This window comes from Myodes glareolus, chromosome 20, assembly GCF_982192425.1.
Source record: "Myodes glareolus chromosome 20, mMyoGla1.1, whole genome shotgun sequence".
NCBI lineage: Eukaryota > Metazoa > Chordata > Mammalia > Rodentia > Cricetidae > Myodes > Myodes glareolus.
Genome location: NC_142045.1, coordinates 22,422,801 through 22,439,442, shown reverse-complemented (window position 1 = coordinate 22,439,442; position 16,642 = coordinate 22,422,801). Strand labels below are relative to the sequence as shown.

Below are 16,642 nucleotides of genomic sequence, written 5' to 3'. Positions count from 1 at the left end.
GGTAGGCAGAAACACTGTAAGACCCAAAGGATGGGGAGGAAAGCTGTGAAGTGCTGTCCTCTGGACATGGCATGGCTGTTCCCTATCATAGCATTGTGGTTCATAGCAATTCATAGCAGTTGTGGTTCCCTATCAAAGATCAAATCAACCAAAGTTCCAGCATGGATGGGGGAAGAGCTGCCAAGGTTCCACCCCTACCTGAAGAGTTATTAACAGTTGATGGCTGCTGCCAGAGGGTCACTTTACTTTGAGGATATGGTCCACGGCCCAGCAGATGGCCTCCATATCCTTGCACATGCGGTCAGCAATGATTGGTTTCAGGTTCTACTAATAATAACAGCCATTGATAAAGAGGACATGCATTGGTGAGCGAGATGCATTGGTAAGTCCCAGGGAGAAATGGAGGGAGGAAGGAGGGGGAATGGATAGATCAAAATACTTCCTACACATGTGCAAACATTTGAAAGAATAAATTTAAAATATTACTTTATGCTCACCCTAAAGTGATATTTTTAAAGACAAAAATCATGTTGTTGAGGCTGTGAAGTAATGAGAACACTGTACGGAGCTGTGGGGAATGCATGTTAGTACAGGCACTGATGAAAACAACATGGCCGTCTCTCATGGGTTACAAGTAGATAACAATAAGAAGTTCTGGTGTGCAAATGCACAGCAAGATGACTCTGAGTATGTTTTATCTTTCTAAAACATAAAACGAAGACTTTAAACATTGTCATCATGAAGAAATGATACACATTTGAGAAGATAGAGAAATCCAACTAAGCATTATATACTGCGGGTATGCATGGAGAGATCAGAGTAGCTCATAAACATGTTGCAAAATTTTTATGCTTTTTAGTATCCGTTTAAAAATAGACTTAATTTTAAAACAGAAATGTTTGTAGTTTCGGCATATCTAAAATTCTAAGGAATAAAAAGGGTTAACTTTCCTTGGGAAAGGAATAACAAAAAGACTTCTGGATTTAAGATAGAAGTAACAAAGAGTTAAAGAATATATTCCAATGAAAATTTAATAAGATGTATTGAGCAAAGGTAGTAAAATAACACAGAATAGAAATGAGAAAGAAAGATCAATAAGAGAATGCATTGGGTAAAGTGATATAGAGGAGCGATAGGAAACACGGCTTTGGTGAAGTGCTTCCTGAGCACAAGAGCCTGCTTTCAGATCCCAAACACCCAATAAAAGCCAATATGGTAGAACACATGTGTAACCCCGGAAGTGGTGAGAGAGCCAGGCAAACCACTCACAGTCACTGGACACCAGCCTAGCTAAATAGGCGATTCTTATGCTTAATACTAAATCCAAGAAAATATTAAAAAATTTAAGAATATGAATTTTCATATGTTTTAAAATATGCTGTATTCAGGAAAACTGATTTTTAATTAGAATAATTTCTAAATATTTTACATTTCATTAGTATCTTTAAAAATAGATAGCTATAAATCAAATAATCTATCAGTGTAACTAACCTTTGATGACTCGGTGTTCCAAAATAATGGAGAATCCTTTGGAATAATAAGCTCAAACATACTGGGTCTGAAATTGTATTTCCCAACTGTCACGAAGGAAACTTCTCCATTGTCGTCTAATTGCCAGTTTAGAATGTCATAGTGTCCTTTTTTCACATCTCCATTTTCATCCAGGGCTAGCCACTTGTCATCATGTGTTTGAAACATAATTTCCTTAATATAGTACATGAGCTAGAAAGCAACACAGGAGATAAAAACAAGAGAAGAAAGCAAGTTGTAAAAATTCAATGGTTTTATAAAGAAAATCATTTCAAATTTATATTTAATTCTTGAAATTGTAGCACTTCCTCTTGGTCTCTCCATTACTTTTTATCATCTATGACAACCTCTAGCCACATGTGCAAATCAGTGGTGACGCATAGCTGGCCACATGGAGTAGGGCTCTGAATGTAAATGCACACAGCATTATAACGATTTCACTGGAAACATTCTGGTAAGGTGGCAGGGTAGAAGCTATTGCTGTGTAAAGTAGTGAAAGTCAGAATAAGAAAAAAGTAGACTCGAGCCCAAAATCGAGGGTCTCAAAAATCCACGGAGAAAATGAAGTAACGAAAGAATGCTTGAGCAGAGCAAAGAAAAGAGATGAGCCACACATGACAAACCCGTAAACCAAACACAGCCTCTACCACGAAGTCACCTTGCACAGAGGGAGGAAGCTACCTCCAAAGGGAGACCCGGTGAGAGGCAAGCAGTCGTTCCCCCAGCTGTAGCCTTCGTTCCTCCGGCAGACTGGTAAGTGATGGAGAAACAGCCCATTTTGTCTCTCTATGTGTATCACAGGCTAGCACCCGAGTACCGTCTCCCGTTGTTCAAAGGGAGCCGCCCTGGGAGCCTACGATTAGGGACCAATCATTTGGCCTGTCACAACTCATGAGTGAGGAGACAAATCAAGGAGTCAGTTGTGGAGATCAGAGCAAAAGATGCTGACAAGATCATATAGCAGGAGTCCCAGCCTTGGTTAGGAAGTGCATAGGGAGGGAGAGCCCCAACCCAAGTCAACAAGAGCAAAGTCTACCAGCTGAGACCAGCCCTGGAATTTGAGAGCGCTCAGACTCCTGGAGCCAACTATTCGTTCTCGTTGACTGTAGGACTTAAGTTCCAGGGGTATTTATAATCCCCACAGCTGCATCTTTCCAGCAGGGTGATTCAGAGTTCTTGAAGGTGTGAACACAGATCCTTCCCCTGTGATCACCTCAGTACGGTACTATAGTTGTTTCCCAAGGTTGCTATGCACATAGGACACACCTCATAGCATATTGCACAAAAGACATAGCACATTGCTATGGACATAGGACAACGTCAGTTAAAGCAAGAGTCACCCTAGAGAACATAATCTAGAAAGTCTCCTGGGTGCAGGGGAGGGGTTGCAGAGCACCTCCCCAGACCACAGAATACAAAGCTAAGTGTAGGCAGCAGAGGCCCCTGTAAGCAAAGAAGGAATGTTAGTGAGGCCAAGACAGCTCTGATGGGAACAAGACACTTGTCCTGTACTGACCACAACAGCATAACCATAGGAAAGAAAAAGTCCACATATTCAGGGGACTCATTTGCCCTATGCATATGGCTGTCACCTCTCTCATCTCTTCATTCTCCCTCTTGATTTTTTATATTTACTATACCCTCATCACTTTTTCACCTTACTGTATTATTTAAATTTTTGTGTTTCTAGTTATTATTCACCTTAATAATGTATTAAATTTGTCTACATTTTTTTTCACTATTGAGATTGCTTTTTTTGTCGTTGTTTTAATCTTTACATTGGTGCCCTTTTGTGTATTTGTGTTTGTTTGTTTGTTTGTTTTTGCATGGTAAAAAAACCTGTATCTTGATCTTCATGCATGCCTGGGCAGATGAGGTTCATACACATAACCCACATGCAACTTGATCAAGCTCCCTTGTGTACTGACACAGAACACTTTTTCTTTATTTATTCTGGTAATCACAGCATACAGAGGGGACTCCCACATCAACTTGGGCATTTCCATGGTTAACAAACTGATGAACAGGAACAAGTGACTTAGCTTCTGCTTCAGGTTGCCTTAGTTCCCAATTTTATTCTCCAATATCCTCACTGCACCCCTCAGTGGAGCTCTTTTCACAGATGCCTGAGTTCCTTATGGCCAGTTTCCAAACTTTTCCCAACCTGTTGTCAGGTCCGTCCTAAAGGAGTCCTCAGACCGCTTTCCTTACAGCCAGTCCAACACAGCGAAGTATGCCAGAGGAAAATTAGAAAACAGAGTTCATTCACTTACCTCTGTGATAGGGACTCAAATACTGATTAGTTCCTGTGAATACCTTTACCAGGTGGATAGCGGCATTCCCAACAAAAATCGAACAGGATCTCAGAGATAACAATCATTCTTATAGAATACATTATCCTTCATTTTGGGCTCCTCTGGTTCGCAAAGACAGATAATGACCCAGTTTTCATTTCTAATATTCCTTTCTTTTTTGTTGTTGTTTGTTTTTGTTTTTCGAGACAGGGTTTCTCTGTAGCTTTGGAGCCTGTCCCGGAACTAGCTCTGTAGAGCAGGTTTGCCTCAAACTCAGAGAGATCTGCCCACCTCTGCCTACTGAGTGCTGGGATTAAAGGCATGCCACCTTTGATTCTAATTAAATTAGAATTAAATTAATTAACTTAATCACCAGCTGGCATTCTAATATTACTTTCAAAATTAAATATTGCCTCTGTGCAGCATGACATCCTAATTTTTGGCAATTTTTTGTTTGTTGGCTTTTTTTTTGTTTCAGACAGCGTCTCGTAGCCCTGGCTTGACTGTAACTTGCTTTGTAGACCAAGTTGACCTGGAATTCACAGAGATCAACCTTCCTCTGCCCTCCAAGTACTGAGATTAAAGGCTTGAGCCACAGTAGTTGACATTCTCTGTCTTCCAGGAAAGGTAGGAAGATCCAGATGAACTTGTACTCAGACAATATTCTTAGCCCATTCTCCTCCCACTTGTACTGTAAGGATCCTATATTATCCAAAGTCTACAACCTATCTCAACCTCATTTAAGTCCTTTATGGTAGCTCCTTCCTCTAAATCAGGCCTCCTGCTAGACTCAGAAGTCACTATCTATTTCAATATGCTGTATCTTGCAGATAGTTAATCAAGACTGTCCCTGAGTACCAGGACAAGAACAGCCTCAAGTGTAACCTTACTTTTTCAGGATCACCTCCTTACATTTACTTAGGAGGCTAGGTCTATCTTAAAGTCATCCTTCCTAACAAATGACCACTCAAAGCTCTGTGAACATGAACTTAGCAAATCTTCCTTCCATCTTAAGCTGCAAGGGCTGGTCACTGTGGATTCATCAATCTAGAGTTAAGACTGTCCCACACCCAGAAGCTCAGACAATTCTTCTGAGTCTCTTCGAAACCTCTATCTCTCTCTCTCTCTCTTTTTAAATTTACTCATTTATTTATTTATAAAAATTTCCACTTCCGGCAGGCAGGGAGACTTCAGACCAGCGAGTGGCACTGATCCGGTAGCAGAAGATACAATGGAGGGGTAAGTGTGTTCCTGACCGCCACACAAGTCCGGTAAGGGAACACACAATCTTCCCGCCATCCTTATCTCCCTGGTTACTCCAAAGGGGTGGCTTCCCCCAGCTAAACCCTCTCTCCTCCTAACCCATCCCGGCTTTCTGCCTGGAACCCCTACCCTTCCTCTCTCCCTTTTTCGGGGCTTAAAATCCTTCAACTCAGCCTGTGTGGGCGCTGCCGGGACGGGGCAGTGAGTGCAAATGGGAGAAAGTTCCTTTGTTTTAATAGCCTGCCTGCAGCAAGGTAGGACTGCAGGCAAAGTGGTTCCTGGATAGCAAGAGGGCACTAATCTGGTAGCAGAAGACCCAGCAGAGGGAAGAGCCATTGGAGAGCATCTGAAGGAAGAGATGGGCAGGGGCCAAGGCAAGAATTCCTCCAACAATCTGAAAAACAACATGAAAAACACCAGATCCCAGCGATCTTACGACAGAAGGACTTGAACACCCTATTCTGGAAGAAGTGGAAAACAGTGTCATTATGAAAGCAATAGAGTCTCTTAAACAGGGTATGAATAACTCACTTAAAGAAATAGAAGAGAAATATAACAAAAAGATGGAAGAAATGAGTAAAAAAATGGAAGAGAAATATAACAAAAAGTTTGAAGAAATGAGTAAGTTCATAAACGACACCCTGGGAAAACAAGAAAAAACAATCAGACAGGCAATGGAATCAGTTCAAGAATTGAAAACTGAAATGGAGGCAATGAAGAAAACACAAACCGAGGGCCGGCTGGATATGGAAAATCTAGGTAAACAAACAGAGACTTCAGGAACAAGCATAACCAATAGAATATAAGAGATAGAAGAATGAATCTCAGATTATGAAGACACCATAGAGAAAATAAATGCTCTGACCAAAGAAAACAGCAAATCCAACAAATTCTCATCACAAAACATTCAGGAAATATGGGACATAATTTAAAAAACCAAACCTAAGAATAATAGGAGTAGAAGAAGGAGAAGAATTGCAGATCAAAGGTCCAGAAAATATATTCAACAAAATTATAGAAGAAAACTTTCCTAACCTAAAGAACGATAATCCTATGAAGGTTCAAGAAGCATACAGAACACCGAATAGTCTGGATCAAAAAAAAAAATCCCCTCACCATATAATAATCAAAACACAAAGCATTCAGATTAAAGAAAGGATATTAAGAGCTGCAAAGGAAAAAGGTCAAGTAACTTATAAAGGTAAACCTATCACACTTACACCAGACTTCTCTATGGAAACCATGAAAGCCAGAAGGTCCTGGATAGAGGTACTGCAGAAACTAAGAGACCATGGATGGAAGCCCAGACTACTATACCCAGCCAAGCTATTGTTCACTATCAACGGAGAAAACAAAATATTCCAGGATAAAAACAAATTTAAACAATACATAGCTACAAATCCAGCCTTACAGAAAGTATTAGAAGGAAAATCACAACCCAAGGAATCCAACATTCCCAACACTGCCTAAAATAACTCAGACATCTAGTGACCCGTCACAAGCACAACTCAAAGAAGGGAAACACATACACTCTACTACTCAAAAAAATGACCGGAGTCAACAACCACTGGTCATTAATATCACTTAATATCAGTGGACTCAATTCACCTATAAAGAGGCACAGACTTAGAGATTGGATATGAAAACAGGATCCAACATTCTACTGTTTACAAGAAACACACCTCAACCACAAAGACAGACACCTATTCAGAGTAAAGGGTTGGGAAAAGGTTTTCCAAACAAATGGACCTAAGAAACAAGCGGGTGTGGCCATTCTAATATCTAACAAAATCGACTTCAAACTAAAATCAATCAGAAGAGATGGAGATGGACATTTCATACTCATAACAGGAACAATCATCAGGAAGAAGTCTCAATCCTGAATATCTATACCCCTAATATAAAGCCACCCACTTATGTAAAAGAAACTCTTCTAGAACTCAAGGCAGTCATCAAACCACACACACTAATAGTAGGAGACTTCAACACTCCTCTCTCACCAATGGACAGGTCAATCAGACAGAAACCTAACAGAGAAATAAGAGAATTATTGGAGGTATTGAATCAAATGGACTTAACAGACATCTATAGGACACTCCACCCAAATAGGAAAGAATATACCTTCTTCTCTGCAGCTCATGGAACCTTCTCAAAAATTGACCACATACTCGGTATCAAAGCAAACTTCCACAGATACAAAAAAATATTAGTAACCACCTGTGTCTTGTCAGATCTCCATGGATTAAAGTTAGAATTCAGCAACAATGCTACCCCCAGGAAGCCAACAAACTCATGGAAGTTGAACAGTCAACTACTGAATCACCCCTGGGTCAAGGAAGAAATAAAGAAAGAAATTAAAGTCTTCCTTGAATTTAATGAAAACAAAGACACAACATACTCAAACCTATGGGACACTATGAAAGCAGTGCTAAGAGGAAAGTTCATAGCACTAAGTGCCCAATTAAAGAAAACGGAGAAAGCACACATTGGAAACTTAACAGCACATTTGAAAGCTCTAGAAAAAAAAGAAGCTGATTCACTCAGGAGGAGTAGAAGACTGGAAATAATCAAACTGAGGGCTGAAATCAACAAAATAGAAACACAGAAAACAATCCAAAGAATCAATGAAACAAAAAGCTGGTTCTTGGAGAAAATCAACAAGATCGACAAACCCCTATCCAAACTAATCAAACGGCAGAGAGAGAACATGCAAATTAATAAGATCAGAAATGAAAAGAGGGACATAACCACAAACACAGAGGAAATTCAGAGAATCATTAGATCTTACTACTAAAGTTTATATGCCACAATTGGAAAATGTAAAATAAATGGACTTTTTTTTTTTTAGATAAGTGCCATATACCAAAGTTGAACCAAGAACAGGTGAACAATCTAAATAGACCTGTTAGTCGCGAAGAATTAGAAGCTGTTATCAAAAATCTTCCTACCAAAAAAAGCCCAGGACCAGATGGTTTCAATATAGAATTCTACCAGAACTTCCAGGAAGAGCTAATACCTATACTCCTTAACGTATTCCACAATATAGAAACAGAAGAGTCATTGCCAAACTCCTTTTATGAAGTTACAGTTACCCTAATACCAAAACCACAAAAGACACCACCAAGAAAGAGAATTACAGGCCAATCTCACTCATGAACATTAACGCGAAAATTCTCAATAAAATACTGGCAAACTGAATCCAAGAACACGTTAGAAAAATTATCCATTATGATCAAGTAGGCTTCATCCCAGAGATGCAGGGCTGCTTCAACATATACAAATCTATCAATGTAATCCATCATATAAATAAACTGAAAGAAAAAAACCATATGATCATTTCATTGGATGCTGAAAAAGCATTTGATAAAATTCAACACCCATTTATGAAAAAGGTGTTGGAGAGACTGGGGATACAAGGATCTTACCTAAATATAGTAAAAGCAATATATAGCAAGCCGACAGCTAACATCAAATTGAATGGAGAGAAACTCAAAGCCTTTCCACTAAAATCAGGAACACGACAAGGCTGTCCACTCTCTCCATACCTCTTCAATATAGTGCTTGAAGTTCTAGCAATAGCAATAAGACAACATAAGGAGATCAAGGGGATTCAAATTGGAAAGGATGAAGTTAAACTTTCGTTATTTGCAGGCGATATGATAGTGTACATAAGCGACCCCAAAAACTCTACCAAAGAACTCCTACAGCTGATAAACACCTTTAGTAATGTGGCAGGATACAAGATCAACTCCAAAAAATCGGTTGCCCTCCTATACACAAAGGATAAAGAAGCAGAGAGGGAAATCAGAGAAACATCACCTTTCACGATAGCCACAAATAGCATAAAATATCTTGGGGTTACTCTAACCAAGGAATTGAAAGACCTATTTGACAAAATCTTTAAGTCTTTGAAGAAAGAAATTGAGGAGGATACCAGAAAATGTTAAGACCTCCCCTGCTCTTGGATTGGGAGAATCAACATAGTAAAAATGGCAATTCTTCCAAAAGCAATCTATACATTCAATGCAATCCCCATCAAAATCCCATCAAACTTCTTCACAGACCTTGAGAGAACAATAATCAAGTTTATATGGCAAAACAAAAAACTCAGGATAGCCAAAACAATCTTGTACAATAAAGGAACTTCTGGAGGCATTACCATCCCTGACTTCAAACTCTATTACAGAGTTACAGTATTGAAAACAGCTTGGTATTGGCATAAGAACAGAGAAGTCGACCTATGGAATCGAATAGAAGACCCGAATATTAACCCACAAACCTATGAACACCTAATTTTCGACAAGGGAGCTAAAGGTATACAATGAAAGAAGGAAAGCATCTTTAACAAATGGTGCTGGCATAACTGGATGTCAACCTGTAGAAGAATGAAAGTAGATCCATATCTATCACCATGCACAAAACTCAAGTCCAAATGGATTAAAGACATCAACATTAATCTGTCCACTTTGAACCTGATAGAAGAGAAAGTGGGAAGTAGTCTACAAGAAATAGACACAGGAGGCCACTTCCTAAGTAGGACCCCAGTAGCACAGACAATAAGAGAAACAATGAATAAATGGGACCTACTGAAACTGAGAAGTTTCTGTAAAGCAAAGGACACTGTCAGTAAGACAAAAAGGCTGCCTTCTGACTGGGAGAAGATCTTCACCAACCCCTCATTAGACAAAGGTCTGATCTCCAAAATATACAAAGAACTCAAGAAACTAGACACTAAAACTCTAAATAACCCAATTAAAAAATGGGGTACTGAACTGAACTGAGAATTCACAACAGATGAACTTCAAATGGCCAGAAGACAGTTAAGGTCATGCTCAACCTCCTTAACGATCAGGGAAATGCAAATCAAAACCACTTTGAGATACCATCTTACACCTGTCAGAATAGATAAAGTCAAAAACACCAATGATAGCCTATGCTGGAGAGGATGTGGAGTGAGGGGAACACCCATCCAATGTTGGTGGGAATGCAAACTTGTGCAGCCACTGTGGAAATCAGTGTGGCGGTTTTTCAGGAAACTGGGAGTCAACCTCTCTCAGGACCCAGCAATTCCACTCTTGGGAATATACCCAAGAGATGCCCTATCATACTACAAAAGTATTTGTTCAATTATGTTCATAGCTGCTCTATTTGTTATAGCCAGAACATGGAAACAACCTAGGTGCCCCTCAATAGAAGAATGGTTAAAAAAGGTGTGGAACATATACACATTAAAGTTTTACTCAGGGGTAAAAAACAATGACATCTTGAATTTTGCATGCAAATGGATGGACATAGAAAATGCTTTACTGAGTGAGGTAAGCCAGACCCAGAAAGAGGAATGTGGTATGTATTCACTCATAAGTGGATTCTAGCCATAGTTAAAGGTCTTTGAGTCTATAATTCGTGATCCTAGAGAAGCTAAAAGAGAAGGTGAACCTGAAGAAAATCATATCTAAAAAAATGTCCGTTTCTTTTATATTTTCCAATTTTGTGGCATACAGGATTTTGTAGTAAGATCCAATGATTCTCTGAATTTCCTCTGTGTCTGTGGTTATGTCCCTCTTTTCATTTCTGATCTTATTAATTTGCATGTTCTCTCTCTGCCGTTTGGTTAGTTGATTTTCTCTAAGAACCAGCTTTTTGTTTCATTGATTCTTTGGATTGTTTTCTGTGTTTCTATTTTGTTGATTTCAGCCCTCATTTTGATTATTTCCAGTCTTCTACTCCTCCTGGGTGAATCAGCTTCTTTTTTTTTCTAGAGCTTTCAAGTGTGCTGTTAAGTCTCCAATGTGTGCTTTCTCCGTTTTCTTTAATTGGGCACTTAGTGCTATGAACTTTCCTCTTAGCACTGCTTTCATAGTGTCCCATAGGTTTGAGTATGTTGTGTCTTTGTTTTCATTAAATTCAAGGAAGACTTTAATTTCTTTCTTTATTTCTTCCTTGACCCAGGGGTGATTCAGTAGTTGACTGTTCAACTTCCACGAGTTTGTTGGCTTCCTGGGGGTAGCATTGTTGCTGAATTCTAACTTTAATCCATGGAGATCTGACAAGACACAGGTGGTTACTAATATTTTTTTGTATCTGTGGAAGTTTGCTTTGTTACCGAGTATGTGGTCAATTTTTGATAAGGTTCCATGAGCAGCAGAGAAGAAGGTATATTCTTTCCTATTTGGGTGGAGTGTCCTATAGATGTCTGTTAAGTCCATTTGATTCAATACCTCCAATAATTCTCTTATTTCTCTGTTAGGTTTCTGTCTGATTGACCTGTCCATTGGTGAGAGAGGAGTGTTGAAGTCTCCTACTATTAGTGTGTGTGGTTTGATGACTGCCTTGGGTTCTAGAAGTGTTTCTTTTACATAAGTGGGTGGCTTTATATTAAGGGCATAGATATTCAGGATTGAGACTTCTTCCTGATGAATTGTTCCTGTTATGAGTATGAAATGTCCATCTCCATCTCTTCTGATTGATTTTAGTTTGAAGTCGATTTTGTTAGATATTAGAATGGCCACACCCGCTTGTTTCTTAGGTCCATTTGCTTGGAAAACCTTTTCCCAACCCTTTACTCTGAATAGGTGTCTGTCTTTGTGGTTGAGGTGTGTTTCTTGTAAACAGTAGAATGTTGGATCCTGTTTTCTTATCCAATCTCTAAGTCTGTGCCTCTTTATAGGTGAATTGAGTCCACTGATATTAAGTGATATTAACGACCAGTGGTTGTTGACTCCAGTTGTTTATTTATTTATTTTTTGGGTAGTAGAGTGTATGTGTTTCCCTTCTTTGAGTTGTGCTTGTGACGGGTCACTAGATGTCTGAGTTATTTTAGGCAGTGTTGGGAATGTTGGATTCCTTGGGTTGTGATTTTCCTTCTAATACTTTCTGTAAGGCTGGATTTGTAGCTATGTATTGTTTAAATTTGTTTTTATCCTGGAATATTTTGTTTTCTCCGTTGATAGTGAACAATAGCTTGGCTGGGTATAGTAGTCTGGGCTTCCATCCATGGTCTCTTAGTTTCTGCAGTACCTCTATCCAGGACCTTCTGGCTTTCATGGTTTCCATGGAGAAGTCTGGTGTAAGTCTGATAGGTTTACCTTTATAAGTTACTTGACCTTTTTCCTTTGCAGCTCTTAATATCCTTTCTTTAATCTGAATGCTTTGTGTTTTGATTATTATATGGCGAGGGGATTTTTTTTTTGATCCAGACTATTCGGTGTTCTGTATGCTTCTTGAACCTTCATAGGAATATCGTTCTTTAGGTTAGGAAAGTTTTCTTCTATAATTTTGTTGAATATATTTTCTGGACCTTTGATCTGCAATTCTTCTCCTTCTTCTACTCCTATTATTCTTAGGTTTGGTTTTTTAATTATGTCCCATATTTCCTGAATGTTTTGTGATGAGAATTTGTTGGATTTGACGTTTTCTTTGGTCAGAGCATTTATTTTCTCTATGGTGTCTTCATAATCTGAGATTCATTCTTCTATCTCTTATATTCTATTGGTTATGCTTGTTCCTGAAGTCTCTGTTTGTTTACCTAGATTTTCCATATCCAGCTGGCCCTCGGTTTGTGTTTTCTTCATTGCCTCCATTTTAGTTTTCAATTCTTGAACTGATTCCATTGCCTGTTTGATTGTTTTTTCTTGTTTTCCCAGGGTGTCGTTTACGGATTTTCTCATTTCTTCAAACTTTTTGTTATACTTCTCTTCCAATTCTTTACTCATGTCTTCAATCTTTTTGTTATCCTTCTCTTCCATTTCTTTAAGTGAGTTATTCATACTCTGTTTAAGGGACTCTATTGCTTTCATAATGACACTGTTTCCTACTTCTTCCGGAATAGGGTGTTCAAGTCCTTCTGTAGTAAGATCACTGGGATTTGGTGTTTTCATATTGTTTTTCTGATTGTTGGAGGAATTCTTGCCTTGGTGCCTGCCCATCTCTTCCTTCAGATGCTCTCCAATGGCTCTTCCCTCCACTGGATCTTCTGCTACAGGATCAGTTTCCCTTGCTGGCCAGGAATCACTTTGCCTGCAGTCCTACCTTGCTGCAGGCAGGCTATTAAAACAAAGGATCTCCCTTCTGTTCATTTGCACTCACCGCCCCATCCCGGTGGTGCCCACACAGGCTGGACTGGGGGATTTTATGCCCTGAAAAAGGGAGGGAGGAAGGGAAGGGGTTCCTGGGTGAAAGCAGGGATAGGATAGGAGGAGAGAGGGTTTTGCAGGGTGAAGCCACCCCTGCTGAATAACCAGGGAGACAAGGGTGGCTGGGAAATTGTGTGTTCCCTTGCTGGGCTTCTGTGGCGGTCAGGAGCACACTTACCCCTCCATTGTATCTTCTGCTACAGGATCAGTGCCCCTTGCTGGCCAGAAATCTCCCTGACTGCAGTCTTACCTTGCTGCAGGCAGGCTATTAAAACAAAGGAACTCCCTCCTGCCTGGTTTCACTCACTGCCCTGTCCTGGCACCCACACAGGCTGGGCTGGGGGATCTCTATTTCTCTTCTGACAAGACCTAGGTGAAAGTCATCCACAGACACCCCAATACCTCCATGAGTAGCTAAGATACTTCCTCACCTCTCTGAACTTTAATTTACAAGCTCTTCCTCTCTCTCTGTCTCATTCTGTGTCCTAATAATCAAGACCCAACTGATTGAAGAGTTCATTTTAGACCTGTTTATTTAGAGGGGTCTCCTAGATTATTCCTGGACTTACCTTTAGTTAAAATATGTTTCTATTTCTATAAGAAATTCAAGTATGTTGGAATGCCTTATCAGAGAGCTGCTCATTGTCTTTTAACTCATATGCCTCCACATTAAGGAACTGATCCCACCACCAAAAAGGCACACATACACAGTAATAACAACAACAAAAAAGAATAATTGCCAGTGAGTGTTAAAACTCGTCAGTAAAATGTATAATTAAAAGCAATACATTTTCAGAGCTTCAAAATATTGTCCAACAAGATAATGATTACTTCCCAAGGGAAATATAGTGATTTCACATAAAAACGGTGATAGTATAATTAAGCTACCAATGTTAATAGTGTTAGCAATAATTGAAAATGAAAGTCTCCAGGAAATTCAAAGGTCCCAGCTATAGCAGCCTCTGTTGTATTGACAGAGAATTATCTAAGGGTAAATGATGGTGCTCAGTCAAGAAAGAAGTAACAAGTTAGAGATTGTCTTCCTTAGGGGTTACTATTGCTGTGAAGAGACACCATGACCACAGCAACTCTTCTAAAGAAACATTTAATTGAGGGTGGCTCATTTATAGTTCCAGAGTTCAGTCCATGGTTATCATGAAGGGGTGCATGGCAGGACACAGGCAGACGTGGTGCAGGAGCTGAGGGGGCTACATCTGGACTCAGAGGCAACAGGAAGTCAACTGACTGTCACCCCGAGTGGAGCCTGAGAAAAAGACCTCAAAGTCCATCCCCACTTTCTTTCTTTCTTTTTTTTTAAGTGGGAGAGAATCAGTTTTTATTTATTTTTCACACCATTGGCACTATAATGTCCACTATTTTGTGTGTGTGTGTGTGTGTGTTTTTATGTCAGGGAACTAAGGGAATGTGATACCCTTACCCCTTATTTTCTTTTATCTCTTATTTTTTCAGGATTACCATTATTATTATTATTGTTATTAAAAATTTTCACCTCCTCCCCTCCTCCCATTTCCCTCCCCTTCCCTTCACTCCCCCTCCCCCTCCCTCTTCAGTCCAAAGAGCAGTCAGGGTTCCCTACCCTGTGGGAAGCCCAAGATCCTCCCCACCCCATCCAGTTCTAGGAAGGTGAACATACAAACAGACTAGGTTCTCCCAAATCCAGTACATGCAGTAGAATCAAAACCCAGTGCCATTGTCCTTGGATTCTCAGTCAGCCCTCCTTGTCAGCCACGATCAGAGAGTCCGGTCCATCCCCACTTTCAAGAGAAGGTGTGACTCAGATTAAAAGTGTGCCCTCCAGCCTCAAGGTTACTCTGAACCAATGTGAATTGCTTAATATGAAATGAAAACCAGGAGGCACAGAAGTGAGACTCCCAGGTAAGGGTCCAGAATAGCCAGGAAAGTTACAGAAAAAAAAATGTGTCTCAGGAACAACAAACAAATAAGCAAACAAAAAAATCCAAGCCAAAGAGGCAAACTATTTCTTTAAGTGATCGTGCAAGGAAATGTGACTATCAAATACAATTGTAAATAGCTTTAAGGTCTTGATTACTTAGGAATGGCACGCTATATCATGAAGTGAAACAACTCACCTGCCAGAGTTCAAAGGTAGGTATATATGCACACGTCTTATTTGGCCCATATGGACCATATCCTTCTTCACATCTGCTGAGACGATCCAGGGCATAAGCCATAGCATACACAGCTTGTTTGACGTTGTTCGTGATTCTGAGCTGAGACACATCCAAATAGGTATTTTTCAGGTCTTCCAGCTTCTCCTCTCCAGTGCAGAGCTGATCAGACATGTCATACAACCTGTCTTCTTTGCCAGTCATGTTCACTCTGTGGTCCACATTGTAAGGCACACTGCTATTGGGCCAGGTACAGTTAAAAGCAGTTTGCCAGAATTCAATGGTCAGGATGTCACTTGGATCCTTGCTAGGGTGCACATCATAAAGAAACTCTTTCAGTCCCGGTATGACGGTTCTCGGTATTGCAAATCCAATAGTTCCGCCAAAATAGGGAAAGTACTCGGGCTTTGCAATGAGGGCCGAGGTAACCCAGGCTTCGCTGGCTATCCATGTCCTGTCAGTTATGTTATGATGAACCATCTCCAGCACAAAGGGGCTGAGGTCAATGTCAGAGGTGAAAAGCACAATGACTCTGGCCGTGGAAGTCTTCACTGCCTTGACGGCGTTTTGCATTTTCTCATTGGAGTAGATTTTGGGGATGGTCTCAGAGAATGCAACACAGAGGTTGATACTCTCCATCTTTTCCTTAAAAGATTTTACTCCGTATTTTCCATAATCATCATCGGCTGCAATAGCGCCTACCCAGACCCAACCAAAGTGTTGGATAAGATTCACCATGGCCTCGGACTGGATCTTATCACTGGGTATTGTGCGAAGATAAGATGGAAACTGGTATTTGTCACTAAGAATTGAGGAGGAAGAACTATAGCCAACCTGAAATTGAAAATATTTATAGTTATTAGGAGGCCAGCTTCAGAATATTCTGAGAGGGAAGAACTGAATAGCTCTTTCATTTTCCTCACATTTTTTCCATGAAAAAATCACTCTTTGCTCCTACTGAGTGAGCCAGGTCGACCAATGGAAGTCTTCAGTCTTCCTTGTCAATCCCGAGGGGGTTAGGGCAGTCTATTATTGAGAAAACTCAATGTAGTATTTTCATGAATGGCACTGTCCAAGAGGTCATTTGCTCTTTCCTTTATCCTCTCTGGAGATATGTGATAATGTGTGTTCTCTCACGCACAAAGATGATGGACTGAGCCCACTCCTCACCCCTTTGGTAGCACCAGTTTCTTTTGCCTACGCTCTCTCACGCCTCTGCTACCCCAATTAGTTTTGTTCTTTTCTTTCCTTTTGTATTTTTCTTTACTTATTT

The 16,642-nt window shown here is 40.0% G+C and overlaps 1 protein-coding gene across 2 annotated transcripts in view; it reads right to left on the bottom strand.

Moving 5' to 3' along the window:
• The window catches only part of LOC146890076 (vomeronasal type-2 receptor 1), a 30,732-nt gene that overhangs the window by 7,779 nt on the left and 6,311 nt on the right, over positions 1–16,642 (bottom strand). Inside the window, exons 2-4 of one of the 2 annotated variants that reach the window (XM_087899393.1) lie at positions 15,387–16,203; positions 4,533–4,591; positions 1,492–1,713 (exon numbers count right to left, since the gene is read on the bottom strand). In XM_087899393.1, coding sequence (XP_087755519.1) covers positions 1,492–1,713; positions 4,533–4,591; positions 15,387–16,203 — 1,098 coding nt within the window. Of the gene's footprint in view, positions 1–1,491; positions 1,723–4,532; positions 4,592–15,330; positions 16,204–16,642 lie in introns of both variants that reach the window. The other variant, XM_087899392.1, reaches the window with a different exon arrangement.